The 20,860-nt window shown below is 42.7% G+C and overlaps 1 protein-coding gene across 7 annotated transcripts in view; it reads left to right on the top strand.

The window, feature by feature from the left end:
- The window catches only part of LOC140895389 (DDB1- and CUL4-associated factor 6), a 247,164-nt gene extending 231,294 nt beyond the window's left edge, over positions 1-15,870 (top strand). For all 7 annotated transcript variants that reach the window (XM_073304939.1, XM_073304947.1, XM_073304957.1 and 4 more), the window contains 5 exons: positions 3,018-3,156; positions 8,373-8,529; positions 10,028-10,116; positions 14,491-14,596; positions 15,429-15,870. In XM_073304939.1, the coding sequence (XP_073161040.1) occupies positions 3,018-3,156; positions 8,373-8,529; positions 10,028-10,116; positions 14,491-14,596; positions 15,429-15,493 (556 nt within the window). In that variant the 3' untranslated portion in view covers positions 15,494-15,870. The remainder of the gene's footprint in view (positions 1-3,017; positions 3,157-8,372; positions 8,530-10,027; positions 10,117-14,490; positions 14,597-15,428) is intronic.
- The last annotated feature ends 4,990 nt before the right edge of the window (positions 15,871-20,860 follow it).

Genomic DNA, 20,860 nt, shown 5'->3' on the forward strand with positions numbered 1-20,860 from the left:
AATTTCAGATACAAAAATGATGCATGTATACAAATAGGATAATCATGTTCAGCAAATCATAACTTTTCCAATGATATCTCACATGACTCATCTTGTACAAAATGCATCATAATTATGCCATAACCATATTACTATGATGACTATGGGGTTCGGTGTCACATGATGCTTTTTGTTCATTTCTCTGTGATCGCAAAGCTGATCTTTTCAAATGTGTATCTGTTGTGACGGGGCAAGGCCACATGGCTATAGAAAAGTAGTGGGAGATAGATATATTAGCTCCAGGCTAAACTAATCCCTGGTACCAGGATAAGTGAAATGGCAGCTGCTCCAGGTCAATTAAGACACCTGAGCCAATTAAGATCCTTCCAGAAAGCAGGGAAGACAGCTAGGTTGATTGGGACACCTGAAGCCAATCGGGGGCTGGCTGAAACTAGTTAAAAGCCTCCCAGTCATTCAGGTGGGTGGATGTCAGGAGCTGTGGGAGGAAGTTGTGCTGTTGGAGAGGTTGAGTAGTACACACCATATCAGGCACAAGGAAGGAGGCTCTGAGGTAAGGGTGAAGTAGAGCTTGAGGAAGTGGGGGAATAGCCCAGGGAATTGTACATGTAATGTTTCTAAAAGGTCAGCTACCATAGCTGATACTATTAGGGTCCCTGGGCTGGAGCCCGGAGTAGAGGGTGCGCCCGAGCTCCCCCCCCCCGACCTTTGCCCCCGATTAATCACTGAGACTGGGAGATCACAGAGACTATGCAAGGAAGGATAACGTCTCCTCACCTCCCTCGCTGGCTTATGATGAAAATGGCTTAGTAGACTGTGACCCTTGTCTCTAGAGAAAGAAGGGTTACGTGCAGGGTCACAGTGAGCCTCTGAGGCTAGTAAAATCCGCCAGGAAATGTGGGACCCACGGAGGCAAGGACAGAGCTTTGTCATGCTGTACACAAATCATGTGTGTATATTTGTATTGACATATAGCTGGAGCACATAGCTCTAGTTATGGTTCCAGAAATACTTTGCATAAGTGTGGAATGCATAACTCTCCATAGTTTCCCTTTCTGTATAGAAGATGACAAATGAGCAGAATGTTGTTAATCTCTTGGGAGTAATCCAAATATTCAATAAATGTAAGAGTAGTGTTATATATCTACAAATACTTGAAGGGTGTAAACACTAAAGAGCGGATAGGATTATTTAGTGTGATACACGGCGAGACGGGGACACATAATAAGTAATGGGATATAACTATAAAAGGGAAGACTTAGCTTGGCTTCCAGGAAAAATCACCCAATAGCAAAATTAATTGTACTCCAGAAAAGTCTCCCAAAAAAAATTGGTGGAAGCCTCCATCTCCTGGGACTTTTAAAACTACAGTAGACAAATCACTAGGAAATGTATCATCAGGAATAGTCCATTGTTAGATGGACTGGGTGATCCCATCAATTCTTTCCTCTCTAACTTCCGTCAAATGTGGTTAAAATTTTTCTTTATTCTTTTTAACAATAAAAGACCAGTCTAACTGGTGAGCTTTTTTTCTCTGGGGGTAGGGGGACGATGACGACGACGACACTTTTTATAGTAGATTAAATTTTCTCTTATGCCCACTTAGCGTTACTTTCAGCTTTTAGGATCCAATGCTTCCTCCAGCAACATTTTCTCTCCATCTTTCTTCTATGGCAAGACTGAGAAGGAAATCTATAGACTGAACTGGGAGCGGAGATGACTAATTGGGAAGGGCAGGAAGAGCTGACTCTGGTATGAAGTATGGAAGTAGCTCTAGAGGTGGGAGAGACAGCTACTTCCTTCTGCAACAGACACATGTTATGGAACAGTGTGAAGAGGTAGTGACTAAAATATGACACTTCATCATTTCTGGCCTACTGGAAGTTACTAGTCAGGTGGTGGCGGTTTCCTTCCCTATGGTTCTGTTGCCTATCAAGAATTCCTGCCCTGGCCAATTTCATCCATTACATTCCACCAGCAATCAGCACCTCCACCCACTTCCTACTGTGACTGCTGTTCCACTTCGACCATCATACTCTAGTTCCACTCAGGGCATTGAGCAGGATGGCAGCAGCCATATGGAGGAGAAAGTGAGTGCTGTGAGCAAATCTCGGAGGTAAAAGTGTGACCATAGCTGGAGCTGAGGGGAAGCTGCAAAGGTGCAGCCAGGGGACAGGAAGATGAACCAGATGGAAGAACTCAAGCAACCAGAATTTCTATAGCATCACCAAAGCTGTAGCTTCCTGGAGTCCAGCAGCCACAAACTAGGGTGTTTAACCTAGCTGCTTTCTCCTGTCACTTCAGGAAGCCTTTTTGTGTGGGTCTGCTGCTGCATTAGGGGCAGCTTCCCACCACAATTGTTTTTTTTCTAGCCTTCAGAACTAGCTCTTCTCCGTTTCCCAATCAGTACTATTAAACATTTCTTATTGCTCATTCTCATCATAGCAAAAACATTGACAAGAAACTGTCAGACAAAGGATCTTCACCCTAAAGTAGGAAATAATGAGAAATGAAGGTCCTATTAAAATGTAATAAAGGTGAAAGAAAACAATTAAAGGTTAAACTAGGTCTTTAATAATAGCTAACCTTTATATTAACCATTTTTATATATATATTCACCCTTTAACACGTTTGCTAGCACAGGGGATGGGAGAAGTTCTACAGGATTTTGAAAATATTCTATTGCAAAGTAAAGTTACATGTGAATTTTGCCTGCCTCTAGAGTTTGTATGTTTTAAAGAGAATGAAGAAAATAACATGACCCTTGACATTTCACTGTGTTGCATGTTCTTCCTGTTCTAAACCAATATGGAAAAGCTCACAATCTGTAACTTCAAATAATTGTAATAGTGTTGGTATCTGTGCCAAATTTGGGGAGAAAGGTTGAGTTTAAGTAGGCTGATTAAGCTATTTGGTACTGCTTTGTAGTTGCCCTAGTACGCTATTTCGAAAAGCTCTGTCTATGCAGACTATGTCTCTGTATGATGGTCTTTCAGTGGTGTTCTCTTTGTGATTCCTAGACGATCTGCTGTTGCTCGCATTCAGGAACTCTTCAGAAGAAGAAAAGAAAGGAAAGAGATGGAAGAATTGGAAACCCTGAATATTAGACGACCTTTAATAAAGATGGTGTATAAGGGTCATCGGAACTCCAGGACAATGGTACAGAAATACTGCTTTAAGAACTGCAGAGTTGATATTTTAGGCTGAAATAGTTTAGTTGTTACATTGATATGCTTGCTAAAAAGGGATTGTGTAATACATTTAAGATATTTTTAATTGTACATTAGATCTGTAACCACAAAATTTGGCATTTTAGAGAAGTTATGTACATTTCTCATGAGACACTCCATAATGTGCTTGTAGTCTAAGCCTGCATGACAATGAATCAGGTTTCCTAGGTTCTTCTTTGAGTAATTGCTCATGTCCATTCCGCTGTAGGGGTGTGCATGCCCTGTACACAATTGTCAGACATGTTCTTTTCACTCAGCAGTACCTGGTGTGGTGGCTCAGGCAATCTCTGCTGTTGCATGTCATTGCATTCAGGTTTAAGAAGGCGGAGCCACCTCTGACCCCGTTCAGTTCCTTCTCCCCACCAGTGACTGTTGTTGAAGCACTTTGAGTCTTGCTTGTAGCAAGTTCTTCCTTCACTCCTTGTATATAGCCTGTTTTTTTCTTAGAAGTTAGTAGTAAGTTAAGTGTAGTATAGATAAATGTTAGTATTAATTTTCAGTTTTTAGGTCTTTTTTGACCAAATTCCAGTATAGGAGCCATGCCTTGCTCTCTGGGGTTTAAGTCCTGTTAGCTGTGTAGCAAGGCAATGCTGGTCAGCGACTTGCACCCCAGCTGCTTATAATACTTGGGTAAGTCCCACATTAGTGACAGGTGTCACATCTGTAAGGGATTTAAGCCCCAGTCTGAGGATAGAGTATCCAGGCTCAAACATCTCCATATGGAGGCAGCACTTCATCCACCATCGGAGCTGCCATGTTCGGAACGGGCTCGGAGTACTGCAGCTTTGGTATGGCGTGCCCCACCAGAGATGTCTATGGCATCTTGCTCTCTATCATCAGACCAAAGTGGGGAGAGAAGCTCACCAAAGGCTCGGTACCCTGTTCGGCTAGATCGTTGGTACTGAAGTCAGCTGGAGGCCATGGCTCTGGGAGCGGGTCTGAGGATCTCTAGAGAAGTCCTCATCTAAGAAGAGTGGATCATCGACTCTGGAACCTGTGCCAAGTCTGTCGAGGCCAACCCCTGAAGTATCCATCGAAAGATATCAAGGAAAGGAATCTGTACCAATGACACCAGAGGCATATGCATCCACAAGAGAACGCTTAATCTCTCAGTACCAGAGTCCCTGGTGGTGGTGGTGGTACGGAAAGGCTTTCAACCAGTACAAGTGCCTGTGTTTCCCACTTTGCCTCTTTAGGACCATGTAGTACCATTACTTTCTACAGCCTCAGAAGCTGGTGCAATCGAGAGGTAAGTCAGCGATAATACACCTGGTACTGTCATCCCTAGCCTCTGGCTACTTATCTCTGGTTCCAAAGGGCTCTGCTCCCCTATTATCAGAGGACTCAGGGTCATATTCCTCTGATTTGGAGGTGCAGTCTTTTGTGTCCCAATCTAGGTATGGTGTAGATCCTCTGTCAGAGACTTGAGGGCCATGGATCTTGCATCAGTCTCAGCAGTGGCCTCCTCCTAAGGGGGCAATGGCCTGGTCAAAGTTGCATCCAAGAGCCATGTCAGTGGTCTTTTTGGACACCATAGGGTGTCTTCCTCCTGCTAGGACTTTCTCTCACCCATATCAGTCTGTTTCCGTGAAGGTGCACCAAGAGCATCAGCAGGCAACGTTCTCAGAACCTGGTACTGTGATTGAGCAGCTAGAAGTCACTCAGGCAGCTCCCCAACTGCAAGACACGGAGCAGGTGTTAGCTCAGCATCCTTGTGGATCCTCTTCCTCATCACCAGAGCCAGTAAGTGACTCACCACCACCAGAGTATTACAGGGCTCACCAAGATCTACTGAGAAGGGGTTCTGTTCTGGATCTTCAAGCAGAAAAGGTCCATGAAAAATCTCAAACACTGTTGAATATTCTGGCTTCAGTGGCACCTTCCAGAGTGGCTCTGCTGATTAAGTAAGTCATTATGGAGCCAGTTAAGGAACTCTAGCAGTCCCCCTTTTCCTTCCTTCCCACAGCACATCTGGCAGCTGTCTCTGCTTTTCATCCCTCGGTAGATAATGGATTTCTTTTTTACAACCCCTTCACCATCAGGTTTCTAAAGGGCTTGGACGGATCATTCCCACAGGTACAAGATTCTGTTCCCCCATCGGGTCTGAACATGTCACCAACTACAGGACAGGCCCAACAAAGAAAATAACAGAACACCACTAGCCATCACCTTCAGCCCCCAACTAAAACCTCTCCAACGCATCATCAAGGATCTACAACCTATCCTGAAGGACGACCCATCACTCTCACAGATTCTGGGAGACAGGCCAGTCCTCGCTTACAGACAGCCCCCCAACCTGAAGCAAATACTCACCAGCAACCACATACCACACAACAAAACCACTAACCCAGGAACCTATCCTTGCAACAAAGCCCGTTGCCAACTGTGTCCACATATCTTTTCAGGGGACACCATCACAGGGCCTAATCACATCAGCCACACTATCAGAGGCTTGTTCACCTGCACATCTACCAATGTGATATATGCCATCATGTGCCAGCAGTGTCCCTCTGCCATGTACATTGGTCAAACTCGGGACAGTCTCTACGTAAAAGAATAAATGGACACAAATCAGATATCAAGAATTAGAACATTCAAAAACCAGTCGGAGAACACTTCAGTCTCTTTGGTCACTCAATTAGAGACTTAAAAGTTGCAATTCTTCAACAAAAAAACTTCAAAAACAGACTCCGAGAGACTGCTGAATTGGAATTAATTTGCAAACTGGATACAATTAACTTAGGCTTGAATAGAGACTGGGAGTGGATGGGTCATTACACAAAGTAAAACTATTTACCCATGTTTATTCCCCACTCACCCCCCCGCCCCCGCACTGTTCCTCAGACGTTCTTGTCAACTGTGTTATACCAATAAAATAAAAACCAGCAGGATCTTATTAAAGGGAAAAAGGCAAAATACCACATTTATTGTGAGTACAGAAAGAATCATAGTAAGCAGTTAGTTATAGTTATAACATTCCATTCAATCTCATATTTAGTCACACATTCATTCATACAAACACACACACACACACACACAGGTTCTGCAAGGTTGTTATCATAGTTACCAGCCTTAGAGTTGCTCATGCCAAGCCACTGGCCAGGTGGCCTGGACATGAGGAGGGAGCAGGGCCTTGTCAGATGCTCATCTGATGCTCCTGGAAGTTGGTTTGCAGAATCAGACCCCAAAGTTCTCACTTTTTAGAGTCTATTTTTATAGGAATTTCTTCCTATGCCAGTCTATGGGAATTGCTTCATCATGCTGTTGCTGAATCAATCAGCAGATAGCACATTCCTGACGGCTCCAAGATGTTATCTTGTTCTTTGGTTCTCCCATTCTTGAGGCTGTTGGGTGGATTCCAGTCTGCCCTCCGGGGGGTCCTCTGGTTATTTCCACTTGATTCCTTCTTCAGCCGATGGACACTGGATTCTTAGGCTGGCACCTCCCTGATCATTCAGTTATTATCCACACCAAGCATCCATCCACATACATCCTCTATCTCTATTTTAATCACAATTGTTAATACAACAAAAGGGCGGGGAGTCTCTGGGTGCTGTTTCTGTTGTTAGAGTATTGCTTTGAGTCTCTCTCTGTGAATTGCTTTGAGAACAGACTCTGTCTTAGAATGTACTAACACAATTAGCAGCTTGCAAGTTTCACACATAGAGGGAGAGAAACAGTACCAAAAACCAAGAGACCTCTTAATTAGTAATATCCTGGAATTTAAACTATGGGGAATCAAACTCATTTGTGATTGTAATACAGAACTTCTTTAATATGATCCAACAACTGCTGGAAATGGCCCACCTTGATTATCACTACAAAAGCTTTTTCCCACCAGCTCTCCTGCTGGTAATAGCTCACCTTAAGTGATTACTCTCGTTACAATATGTATGGTAACACCCATTGTTTCATGTTCTCTATGTATATAAATCTCCCCACTGTATTTTCCACTGAATGCATCCGATTTAGCTGTAGCTCATGAAAGCTTATGCTCAAATAAATTTGTTAGTCTCTAAGGTGCCACAAGTACTCCTTTTCTTTTTGCGAATACAGACTAACACGGCTGCTACTCTAAAACCTGTGTAACCTTATGTAACTTTACTTGAAATGTTCCCAATTAATATTATGTTGTTATAGATAAGGGTGCAATAAAGCCCAATTTAGTTTTCAGGTTTAAGCCTATAGGTCAGTTGCAGAAAATCTATTTAGTAGACGACCAGTAGGCAACACTTTTGAATGATATAACCAAACTTTATTCAAAAGAAAAAAGTAATTAGTTAAGCAAACAGGCATACAGTTACCACTTACACAGTACTACAATTATACTTACACCTGAAATTTAGCAAGGCTACTCAGCTATTACAGTGAGAGTCCTTCTAAGCCCCTGTCGTCCTGGACTTGATCATTCTTAGTTGCTTTGAGGGGATGGGATGGTGCATGCACAATCTAGTGAACACTAGGAGTTGAGAGAGAATGGCACATGCTCAGTAAAAACAGAATCTTCTGAGATTTTAGCTGCTAAAATCTAAGCAGTCTTTACTAAGCATGTGTGAACTTTAGTTTTTCAAGGCCAAATTTGGGGGTATTTCATAGGGACAGCAAAAAGCATATCCCCAATACAAGGGCCACTCCTTGCGTAATTTCAAACCCTGTTCCAGAGCAAGTCCTTAACTCGCATCTTCCACCAGATAAGGACAAAAATGGAGAATACTGCCAGGCTTTTTGATGCACAGTTTAAGTTTTAGTGTGAGCATTTTTGTGAATTAGTGAACAGATCCCCACCAAGATGTAAACTACAACTTAATCCAAAAATGTATCGAGCAGAAAACAGACCGGTGACATTAGAGGATCTGATGCTTGTGGTCAAACAGTTACAAAATGATAAAGCGCTTGATCTTGATGATGATTAATCAGAATTGCTAAAGAGAGGAGGCATGGATTTAATTCACTGGCTTTATAGAGTTGTCAATTCAAAAATTGACTTTGCATTTGGAAAATCCTTAAATTAGGGCCAGCACTATTGTGAAAGTGGGAAATACTTTCTAGAAATGGCTTACAAAATTAACACTTCACATCTGTTATTTCTAGACTAACCATGTAAATCATAACAAATATTTGTAATTCATTTTATTTTTACTATAGATAAAGGAAGCCAATTTCTGGGGTTCTAACTTTGTAATGAGCGGTTCAGATTGTGGCCATATCTTCATCTGGGATCGGCATACTGCTGAGCATCTGATGCTGCTGGAAGCTGATAATCACGTGGTGAATTGTCTACAGCCGCATCCATTTGACCCAAGTAAGACCATCTCCACCTGCAATATGCATGTTCCTATAGCCTGTAGTAAGAACCTTTATAGATGAGTCTTCAACACCTTGCTTAACCAAGGGTCACATTAGTAAATTGCCAGGAATTCTGAGGGCTGCGTCTCAGTTGTATAAAATTCAGCATGCTGCTGCTATCCTTGTCTGTAATAGTGAGGTTTGGCTCAGAGGCCATTATACCCATCAACTCCTCAGAAAGAAAATGGTTATATATAGCATCCAAAAAGGGTCAGGATCCATAAAGAAAAGTCCTCCTTTCCCCCCTCCTTTCATCATAAATAATGAGTTTGAAAGAGTGGTTCCTGTGCCGTTGGTGAGATAGTGCGAGCTATCTAATACAGTAACAGGAGAAGCAGTATTAGCATCTGGCCTCAGCTTGTTCTACTTGAGTCTTGAGCAGAGCATGGGAGGAAGGTGAATTTAGATTAATAGGAGTTCTGCTGAGTGAGTTAAATAGGTATAATTAGGCTTTTTTTTTTTTTTTTTGAAAAATATTCATGCTGGGGATGGACAGACTAGCGTGGGGAAAATTAGATATGACCTGAAACTTTGCTGATAATTCTAATTGAACCATTTTTCAGTTTATGAAACATTGACAGAACAGTTTTAATTATTTTTCATTTTCCAGTGGCCTCTGGGAATATTCAAAAATTAGTGACTAGTGGTGCACTGTAAGGGCTCACTATCAGAAGCTCTCCCAAAATACACCTACAGCTTCCCTGACTCTTTAATCCAGTGTGACCTCCTTCCACTTACAGCTTGAAAAATGAACATTAGGGGTCAGCCCTCCCAGCAGTGACAAGTGCTCTGAGCAAGCCTCCATCCACATCTACTGAAAGCCTCCTAAAGATACACTACTCCCTCAGTGTAAAGTGCCCTAATTCTCCCTCCCAGATGACAGAACAGTCCAGTGCATTTTGGTGTTTTGTTCTTTTAAAAATATTTGTAAATGTGCCCAGTGTTTTTGGAACAGGTGCATCAAAGATTTCAAATTTCTACATAAAATACACTGTGCAAATTAATTTGAGGCTTGTTCACATCTATCATTGCACATGGATCTACTTGTCTTAAAGCCTTTCCTGTTAAATCTTTTCAGATCATCAGAGGAGAGTATAATAATAGTAGCAGGTGCTTGTTTACTTTATAGTTTTAAATTATGCACATTCTGTGTAAAAGAGAGAATATAAGGTTTGCATTTATTTTCTTCATGACATATATTTAGTCGATAGCTCAAATCCAGCAAAAAGGGATTATAACTCAATGAGACTACTCCTGGGTACATGTTTGCAGGACGGGATCTTACATATGTTATGATGGTGAAAAATGAGAGCACTTCTAATGAAGTGAAGTGTGTGTGCATGTATGTAATGAAGCATGTCAGCAACACTTTCAGCAAACTCCAACTAAGATGTTCAGAAAAGGCATTTAATTTAGAACTCTCTTCTAATACTCTTTTGAATTTGATTTTCTAGTTCTTGCCTCGTCAGGTATTGATTACGATATAAAAATCTGGTCACCGCTAGAAGAGTCCAGGATTTTTAACCGAAAACTTGCTGATGAAGTAAGAGCCTTTCCTTCTTTTTACGTCACAGCTGTCATTTCTAGCAAAGTCTTCTCTGCAAACAGCTTGAATAACTGAATTTTTTTAACTTAAAACAAGTCAGCAATAGATCCTGTTTTTAAAAATAAGGTGTTGTTAAAAACAATTAACTTTCATTTCTTTCAGTACATAAACACCCCACGTAACCTGAGAGATTAGGAAATAATGGAATGTACAGATATAGCGGAAGTATGAAATTATGAACACAAGACAAGTGAGAGATAGGGGGAGCCATCAAAGTTACAAGGGTAGATAGTAGGAATCAGAAATGGAGGAGGCTGAGACTGTTTAAAAAAGTAAGTGATATACACATATTGGAGGCAAGTGAAATTAAAAACATTATTAAATATTCCCAAGCACAAAACTGTGTGTTATAGAGTTAAGGCTATAAAATAGAATTATAAACCCAGATAAAAAAATTCAAACATGTTAAGGCATGCCAGCTTTTTTTAGGACACCCAAATAGTCTTAACTCTCCCTTGTAGTGATTCCCTGCTGTGACCATAGATATGACTACTGGATGTTAGTGCTTATGGTTGCAGATTAATGACATGGATTTTAAAGACATGAGGGTTTTTTTTTTTTTTCAATGTTTTCCCCCTCATAGTGTCACTACAGGGCAGAGTTAAATATTTGTCTCTTATGCTCTTTTTAAATAACTGCTTTTTTGTGCAGGAGTCAAATAGTCAATTTCTTCTCTGTATAAATGTAATGTCTCATCACAAAAGTAAATACTGCCACTCCTGAGCTCTGAGCCATTCCTGTGTACTTCACCAAATGCCAAAGTGTATGCTCTAATTAGCTCTCATTGATTGCAGTAGGAAGTAGGTGCATTTGAAGGCAGTATTTGGTTCCAAGTACCCTTTAGAGCAGGGGTGGACAAACTTTTTGGCCTGAGGGCACATCTAGGTATGGAAATTGTATGGCGGGCCATGAATGCTCATGAAATTGGGGGTTGGAGTGCGGGAGGGGATGAGGGCTCCAGTTCAGGAGGGGAGGGGTATGCTGGCCCTGGGGTGGGGCCAGAAATGAGGAGTTAAGGGTGTGGGGGATGGGGAGAGGGCTCCGGACTGGGGCAGGGGGTTGGGATGTGGGAGGGGGTGAGGGCTCTGGCTGGAGGTGAGGGCTCTGGGGTGGGGCCAGGGATGAGGCATTTGGGGTGCGGGAGGGGGCTGTGGGCTGGGGTGGAGCAGAGGGGTGTGGAGTATGGAAGGGGACTCTGGGCTGAGGCAGGGGGTTGGGGTGTGAGAGGGGGTACAGGATCTGGGCTGGGAGTGCGGGTTTCAGGGTGCAGGAGAGGGCTCCAGGATGGGGGAGAGGGTTGGGGTGTGAGGGAGGGGGCTCTGGGCTGGGGCAGAGGGGTTTTGGGGTGTGGGTGGGGGGTGAGGGCTTTGGATGGGGATGCAGGCTGTTGGGTGGGGCTGGAGATGAGGGGTTTGGTGTGCGCTCCAGGCTGGGACCGAGGGGTTCGGAGGGCAGGAGGGGAATAAGGGCTGGGGCAGGAGGTTGGCACACGTGAGGAGGTCTGGGCTGCAGGCTCTGGGCAGTGCTTACCTCAAGCAGCTGCCGGAAGCAGCGGCATGTCCCCCCTCTAGCTCCTATACGGAGGCATGGCCAGGTGGCTCTGCGCCCTGCCCCATCCACAGGCGCCATCCCTGTGGCTTCCATTGGCCACAGTTCCCAGTGTATGGGAGCTCTGAGCTGGCGCTTGGCATCAGGGCAGCATGCGGAGCCCCCTGGCTGCTCCTACATGTAGGAGCTGCATGGGGGGATGCTGCTGTTTCTGGGAGCCATGCAGAGCCACGGCACGCACAGAGTGGGGCAAGCCCCCATCCCCACTCCCTGGCGGGAGCTTGAGGGCCAAATTAAAAGGTCTGACAGACCGGACGCGGCCCGTAGTTTGCCCTCCCCTACTTTAGAGAGTGAGGGAACAAAGAAAAATTATAATAATAAGCATATGTCATAAATATAAAGGGAAGGGTAAACACCTTTAAAATTCCTCCTGGCCAGAGGAGAAACCCTTTCACCTGTAAAGGGTTAAGAAGCTAGGATAACCTCGCTGGCACCTGACCAAAATGACCAATGAGGAGACAAGATACTTTCAAAAGCTGGGGGGAGGGAGAAACAAAGCCTCTCTCTCTGTCTGTGTGATGCTTTTGCCAGGGACAGAACAGGAATGGGGTCTTAGAACTTAGTAAGTAATCTAGCTAGATATGCATTAGATTCTGATTTCTTTAAATGGCTGAGAAAATAAGCTCTGCTGAATGGAATGTAGATTCCTGTTTTTGTGTCTTTTTGTAACTTAAGGTTTTGCCTAGAGGGATTCTCTATGTTTTGAATCTAATTACCCTGTAAGGTAATTACCATCCTAATTTTACAGAGGTGATTCTTTTTCCTTTTTCTTCTATTAAAATTCTTCTTTTAAGAATCTGAATGTTTTTTCATTGTTCTTAAGATCCAAGGGTTTGGGTCTGTGTTCACCTATGCAAATTGGTGAGGATTTTTATCAAACCTTCCCCAGGAAAGGGGATGTAAGGTTTGGGAGGATTTTGGGGGGAAAGACATTTCCAAACGGGCTCTTTCCCAATTATATACCTGTTAGACGTTTGGTGGTGGCAGCGATAAAGTCCAAGGGCAAAAGGTAAAATAGTTTGTACCTTGGGGAAGTTTTAACCTAAGCTGGTAAAGATAAGCTTAGGAGGTTTTCATGCAGGTCCCCACATCTGTACCCTAGAGTTCAGAGTGGGGAAGGAATCTTGACAGCATACATAAAGGTAAATCATGTGTAAAAAGTATTCTGTTTCTGACCTAATAATCACTTAACAATGTTTAAGCAGCATGCTAAACACCAAAATTGCAGCGTTTTGGTTAGCATTAAGTCTGTTTGTGAAGGAGAAATAATTTTAAGCATATTGTGTCCAACCAGAAAACACATTTTCTGCCAGTTGTAGATTTTTACAAGTTTATTGTACCAAATATATCAATTTTTGAATTAATATCCCTGAGGGACAGGTGGGGGCTTAGGAGGAAAGCTGAGGAGTTCAGTTTTCACCATGTAAATTTATTTGGTTGAGGGCATCCAAGATGAGATGTCTGAAATCCAAGACTGTATGAAAGGGGAAAGGTCAGGGAGGACACTTTGGAAACTTCAACATGGATACAATAGCTGAAACCATGAAAGCAGATGAGATCACCCAGCAGAAAAAGATAAGGGGGCAGAATCCTGAGACAGTGTCAGAGGGAGGAGGAGGGATGAAGGTGCAGTTGGGGAGGTAGCAGTAAAACCAGGACAGAGTCAGGAAAGCCCAAGAATGAGTGAGTTGAAGAGGAGATGGGAGTGACTGACCATCAAAGTGGTTGGTGAATAGAAAATGAGACTAGAGAAGGGATTCTTAGACTTGTCTAGGAGTAGGTCATTGGTGTCTTCAGTAAAAGCAGTTTCAGTATAAAGAAGAGAAAATAGGTTGCCAGGAGTTTTTGGGGGGGGGGGGGGGGAGAGAGAAGCCAGTGGAAATACTGCATTTAAGGAGGCAAAGGGGATAAAAAAGATAGGGCAATAGCTGGAGAGACAAATGGGGTTAAGGTTTATTAATAGCAGAGAGAGTACCCTAAGGTCAGGAGCTGGATGAGGGTGGAGGTCAGATTCAGAGCAAGGTGGACAAGAAATGGTTGTGGGGAGGGAGAGTGAAAGAGGAGCTCAACATACTTGCTATATTGCATTTTTTTTCTTTGGAGGAATTAACTAAACTATGAGCAGAGAGGCGGCGGCTGGGTTTTATAGACACAGGAGTCAGTTGGAGAAGGGGGAGAGAGCTATTTACAGTGAATGAACTTGTAGTGCAGTAACTCTACATGTCCTTAAAATTTTCTCCAAAGGTTTTCAGGAGCATGGGAGTAGGAGTGGGAACATCATTTCTCTTCCTTCCCATCTTCTTAGCTATTGTTGGTGGGAGAGCTTTGTTCTCTGCAGTTATTGACCTCTGCAACATTATCAGTTCTCGGTCTTCACATCTTATCTTGAAAGCTATTTTTCTTCATTTCCCGTACTACTAAATCTCTGTCAGGAATTCAGACAGCACAGCGATGATTTTGTTATAAGTACTACCATACTCTCTGGATTAAAAAATGGCTCTTATGACTGACTTTTCTCATGATACAGTACACTTACAACACAATTTATAATACATGCTAGGGTCTGCTCTTTTGTCATTTTTAACTTGGTATAGCATTTTTGGACACAGTGTATTCTGTATAAAGGACAAACTGTATTGCATCAGGAGTAGTTTGTAGTTAGTGATGCTTTGATTAGTGATTTTTTTTTTTAAATCACTACAGGTTATAACTCGTAATGAATTAATGCTGGAAGAGACCAGAAACACAATTACTGTTCCAGCTTCTTTCATGTTACGAATGTTGGCATCGTTGAATCATATAAGAGCAGGTAGGAGGATTTCAGAGCAGCTTCTGTACAGACTATTTATGCCATTCATAAATCTTGTCTAGCATTGTCACTTAAGCTGAGTGTTTTATAGGGAGATTTACATACCACCCTTAAATGCTGTTTGTTTCTCTCCTTTTTAAGAGTTAGATGTGTGTTTTAGATGCTAAATATTTATTTATCCATTTTTGATTTGCTCCTTGGTGTATTCTATTCCAAGGAAAGAACTGCTCCACACTTCAGTAATGATATTTCTGACACTAATACTGTTTTATTGTAGAAGTGATTGGCTAGTCACACTGTATGAGTTGCCAGTCATGCTCCCTCCCTCATGCTTCTCCATTTAATTTTCCTCTTTCTTTAAACTGCTACTCAACAGATGTCTTTTCTGATGCATACAGTGACTGACGGCAATTTCCCCAGTTTTCTGACCAATGTATATTTCTGGTTACAACTGTTCTTTAAAATACCCTCTCAGTTCCAACTCTCTCAAACAGGCTGCACACTTCATTGACTCCCCATCTGTTTTTTAAAACTCTGCTCAAACCATCTCTTCTGTGCTGACCATGAGTGAGCTGCTGCCTAGTTCATCACACTGGTGCTCACAATTTCTAGTCCTTTGCTTTTACTGTCCCTGCTCTCTTGTGTTGTTGTTGCAACTTTTCCATTTAGTATGTGCTCTCAGTCTACCTTATGCATTTCAGATGGTTCCATCAGCATAATACATAGGCACTATGGTTTGGGTAGTAGCCAGTTGATGCATTGTATCATAAATGTTAGCTGAAAATTTACTTTTAAAGATGTATCCTTATTAAATCTTCCTTGTGTCTTACAGACCGGTTGGAGGGTGACAGGTCAGAAGGGTCTGGTCAAGAGAATGAAAATGAAGATGAAGAGTAATTGGCTCTTCTGTGCGAGCACCTAGACGTTACGGAATTTATATAAGACATTAATTATATTTTTCCTTACAGAGCTTTAGTGCAATTTTAAGGTTTTGCTTTTGGATAACCCAGCGTTTTGTTTCTGAACGACTGTGTGCATGACTTTGGGAGAGTGTGCAAGTAAAATAAGCAAAAATGTTTTTAAAACGTTTTGCCATGTCTGAGGGGTGCTAGAAGATGCAAAGTGCAATATTTTCCTTAACCTGCAAATGTGGGAGCTTGGATCAATGTTTAAAAATAACTTTCATTAGAGCAAAAACATTGGTTCAAATAAATTTCTATACCTGCTATTTGCATGTTTGTTGCTTTCTAATTAAAAGATTTGGTTGTTTTAAATGGTCTCATGTTCTTTTTGTACAATAATTGATTCGTCACTATACAGTATTGTCCAGATTCTAATCTCAATTGTCCTTTCTCTCGGAGCATGATCCTGGACACCCTCAATTCCTATTGAAGTCTGTGAGAGTGAGGGTTCTTGGCATTCTAGAAGGATTGCACCTTCTGCTCTTAAAAGCTAGTTAAGATGAAAAAGGCCCAATTAGTTACAGAAGTCCTATATTATGTTCAATTTTTTATATGTGCCCACAGATTTTTAGTAACAGACATATATTTTTAAATAGAATAAATGAATCCTGCAGTATTTATGAAGATAAAACTCCCATAATACTGAATAATGGCATTGTAGTTATAACATTGGACAGGATTCGGACAGATCTGGGGTCTGGAAGTTGACTCTGCTACAGACTTACTGTGTGATCTTGGTAAGTTATTTAGGCTAACATATTTTGAAAAGCTTGGCTAGGCACGACAGCAGTTTTAGTGCTCATGAGGTTTAGTGGGATTTGGGCATTCAAAGGATTAACTTTTGAGTATCTGGAACAGTTTCTGAAACTGCTACTCTTTGAGTGTCCATCTTTTCCACTGTGCCTCTACCCCTCCCCCTTGGAGTGCTCAAGCCACTATGCGCCCTGATAACTTGGGAGCAACCAAATTATGCAGGAATTCTATGCCAGGGCAGACTTCCTATCTGTACTGAGCACAGTAGATAACACACCTAGCTCTGAATGGACCACGGGGAGATATACAGCCTGAAAAAATAGGAAATATACCTATCCCAGGAATAACTACACATTATGCAGAGATGCTTCGGTTTCCATGGCTGTGGTGGCTAAACACTCTCACGAGTATGCCACTGTTCCTCATTCTGCCACCCAACATTTATGCAGTTTACAATCTGAGCCACAGTCTTTTTATTCTTGGCAGAAGGGATTCTGGAGAGCTTACGTAGCAGCTCCATCTTGAGTACGGTCATTTCTGTAATAAGATGTCCGTTTCTGGATTCTGTAGTGGGGCTTTCCTTGAACCCCCTTATTTTCTTTGCCATTTCCCTTCTCACCTGTGCCTGCACCAGAAGATACTGCTACCACCATCTTGCATGTTTGGACACACTCTGTTATTGTCTGAAAATAGCCTACTTTTACACTGTTCACCACGAGGATGTCCATGCCTCATTAGCATATGTAAATTGTCTGTTTACATGTGCTAGTATAGCTCTAGTAGGTATTTCTGTCCAGCCCTGAGCAACCAGGAAATTCTGAATTAATATTTTAAAAAATCCTGCCCATTGCTGGGCACTCATATCCTTCCATCCCGTCCTACCCCCACCTTTTGCTTACACCTATACTCAGGGCATTCACTGGCCAGCACTGTGATTAGCAACTCCTAATCACAAAGAGGTAAGTCACAGAGGAGTTATTAGATAATTATTGTGAAAACACTGATTATTATTTTTAAATCACTGACATTCATTTTTCCTGATTTTGCTCCTTTGCAGTTAGGCTCCTAGCAAGTGAGCAAAATCCTTTCCTTGCTCTGTTGCAAGGTATGTATGCGGTCTGGTTTGTCATCATAACCTGTTCTCCTTTGAATACCATGAAAGACATGTTGTTTACAAAGATAGCAAGACTTGGACTCCTCTGTGGTATTGAGCCACTGTACTGTCCAGCCTTCATAGCTCCACAGACAAACCAGAGTCTCACATGGACACACCCACTCTGTACCCATTGGTTATGTAAGGACACTTCCTCCACAAGTGTCATTTCAGAAAAATTTGGGGGAAGGGGTGTGAAGGGCAAAGTTGAGTCAGCATATAGAACACTATACGTGATTATATTTTATCCTGCAAAGTCGTGGGGGGGGCACATACAGTGGAAGGAATAGTGTAGCATATAGACCTATGAAAAATTGCGGTGGGGGAGCAACTGGCCCTTTTGTTGCATAGCAAATAACATCATTGCTATTCTCCATGTACTTCTGAAGCTTTTCTACTGGTTCAGGTGCTGATAAGGTATTTCTGCTCTGCTATTAGGCAACAGGTATCCATCATATGCAGGGATTATTGAAGTAACTCAATTCCCTTTGGATGTGGAAACTGTGATGCTTAGAATTAGGGAGACCAACACCAGCTGACTGGGGGACCGTAGTTTTGAAAATTCCAAGGCTGATCTCCTTGGGTATTGTCATAAGGGGCAACTCCTCTGACTTTCAGGTGGGAGGAAGGGGTGCGTATGACTTTGTCTTCTTCCCTCTCCCCATTTTTGTCTGTCTGTGGAGGGGAGGAAAGAGAGAAGGCAAAGCTGAGGAAAAAAGAATGAGGCTGCTTTGTGTAACCATGCTCAGCACACACCCTTTTCCCCTTCTTGCCACCATCACTCTCTCCTGTTTAGTTAGGCGCAATAGGCAGGATATAGCTGCAGCTAATCCCCCTGTCAGTAGGGGCTACTCTGTCCCTCTGCTGGACAGGCAGAGGCCACAGCTGTGACTCCTTTCTTGCCCGGGCTCCTCCTCTTCCTGCTCTGCAGAAGGCCAGTGGGTGAACAACTCCTGGCTGACCATGGAAGAGCAGCGACTCCTTCCTCTTCCCCCCATTTGCTCTTTAAAGGCAGACATCAGGGGCTGACAGATCATGGAAAATAACATCTGCAGAGTGAGGAGTGGTAGAGAGAGACCAGCAAAGGGGAAGTTGGCTGCAAGAGAGAGGGAGATGCAGGTGGGCCTGAGGGAAGTAAGGGGAATGCCAGGGGGACTTGGGGAGAGTGGGAGAGAAGTAAGGGCTCCAGAGGAGAGTGATAGGGGGAATTCTAAGGGTGGTAGAGGTGGGTGGGGGCTGGGATAAGTGAATAGACCTACAGGGTAGGGTGACAGGGAGTTAGCACTGATGCCCAGGATACTTGCTGGGAATATTTGGAAGACAGGAGTAATGGGGACACCGGGCTGGGCAGATTGTTGACCTTGAAGGGGCATGACAGAGGGAAAGGATAGCACTGGGGGAGATGGGGGACATCATCAATAAGGGACAAGGGAGAAAGGGAGTGAATCAAGGAGTAGTAAATAGGTGCCAGGGGTGGAGGGGAAATGGGGGGCAGGGACTGGAGGGAGATTTGGGATGAGGGAGCAGAGACTAGAGGATTTGAAGAGGAGTTATTGAGAGAAGTAGAAGAAATTGGGGGTGAAGAGGAATGAGATAGATTTGGGGAGGAGGGAGTGGAGGGATTTGGGAGGAAGGAGCAACAGAAGAAAGTGAAGAGAATAGAGGTAAAAATGGAGAGGGAGGGGCCTTGGAGGAGAGGGAAGAGGCTGGGGAATTTGGGGAGAGGGAGAAGAGAAGGTGGAGGGAGTTTGGAAAGGGAAAAGAGATGTCAGTGGGGTGGACTGGGAGAGGAGGGACTGGGGATCTTTAGAGACAATGGAGATTTAGGGGAAACAGAGAATGAGGTGAGGTTGGGAAAGGAGAAAGTGAGGGGTTTGGTAGAGAACAGACTGGGATTTGTGGGGAGGAGAGTCTACAGAGAGGTCTTGGAGGAGACGCTAGGGTTTTTTGGAAGGCAGAGTAATATGGGGAGAGTCATGAAGTCTGTAAGGGGAAGAGGAGAGGATGGAAAATTGGTATGCTCTCTGAAGCTGTTGCAACACATTATGGGAACTGATACAAGATGACAGCATATGAGAAGAGAGAGAGGAAGCCAAAGTAAGTGATGGGGTTTTTTTGTTTTTGTTTTTTTAAGGGAAGTGAGGAGAAAGTAACCTGTAGTGTGAGAACCTTTTAGCTGGTGGCAGGAAAGAATGAGTGTCTGAGAGTGGGGGAGGATAAGAAAATGCATTTTCCCCATTGCCCAATTTTTTAAGTAAACGTATTCCACTGTGGGGCACTCAGCTCCACCTGCGCACCGAGACACCTTGGGCAAACAGAAATGAGAGCATATTTCCAAAAAACATGGGCTTCCCGCAATCTATTCTGAAAATACCCCCTTCTTTTGAATGCCCAAAGCTCTGAAGAGCTGGCAAAGAGTAACTTCTTTGATGCTTTCCCTGTTAATTTGTGTTCACTGATTCCCCAGCTGTGAAATCCAAACTGTACTTGTCTACCTTGCAGGGAATAAATTCATTAGGTTTACTGAAGTGCTGAGATATTGTGGTGATTGGGGACCATGGAAAAGCCTCTTGAATCCCATGACAGCTTTGCTCATATAAAGACTGGGGAATGGAGTCCATATTTTGCCTTATTTAAAAAATATAAAACAAGGTATTCTAGAACAATTTTTCTAAGTCCAACAGCTTACAGTAGAAATGCTGCTGTTTTATGCTATTACCTTAGAATAGCGTATTTTTGTAATAAGAGATTTAACAGAACAAAGTTTTAGTTTTGAACTAAAGAACCCATACAGCATATTTAAAATAAATTCTGCTCTTAATAAAGGCTTAATAAAATAAAGCCTTCTCTTCCATTATTTTGATGCCATTGTTAACCTATTTATACATGAACCCCTGATGATGGAAGCAAAGATTTTAGAGCACTGAGGTGATGTGCTGTGACTGCTCACACCAGGGGTGCTAGCTAGAGCACATGGTGTTTCTATTATAAGCCTGTGCTTCTGGAGATGAATAACTTGTGCCATTTCATATTATAAGATAATGTTTGATATACATATTTGTGAGTCTTTTTTCAAAAATGCTTTAAGATAAAATTCCACTTCATACCCCCCCCCAAGCCAGTTTTAAATCCTTATTTTAAAACAAAAAAATTCCAAGACTTTTCTTCAAGTGGCATATTAGTGTGAAACTTTCTGACATTTCCTGGTCCACCATCTCATGGGGGGTAAGTTAAAAAGCTTAGTATAGGGCATACAACCAATTAATTGGGTACAAAATGTACAAATATATCTCTTTGAAGTATATATACCAGTATGATACTCTTGTTTCCTCTTAACTTGAATATATAGATTAATATGCCTTGTCCTCCATGGGAGAACTTCATAGGTCACTACTG

Source organism: Lepidochelys kempii, chromosome 1, assembly GCF_965140285.1.
Source record: "Lepidochelys kempii isolate rLepKem1 chromosome 1, rLepKem1.hap1, whole genome shotgun sequence".
Classification (NCBI taxonomy): Eukaryota; Metazoa; Chordata; order Testudines; family Cheloniidae; genus Lepidochelys; species Lepidochelys kempii.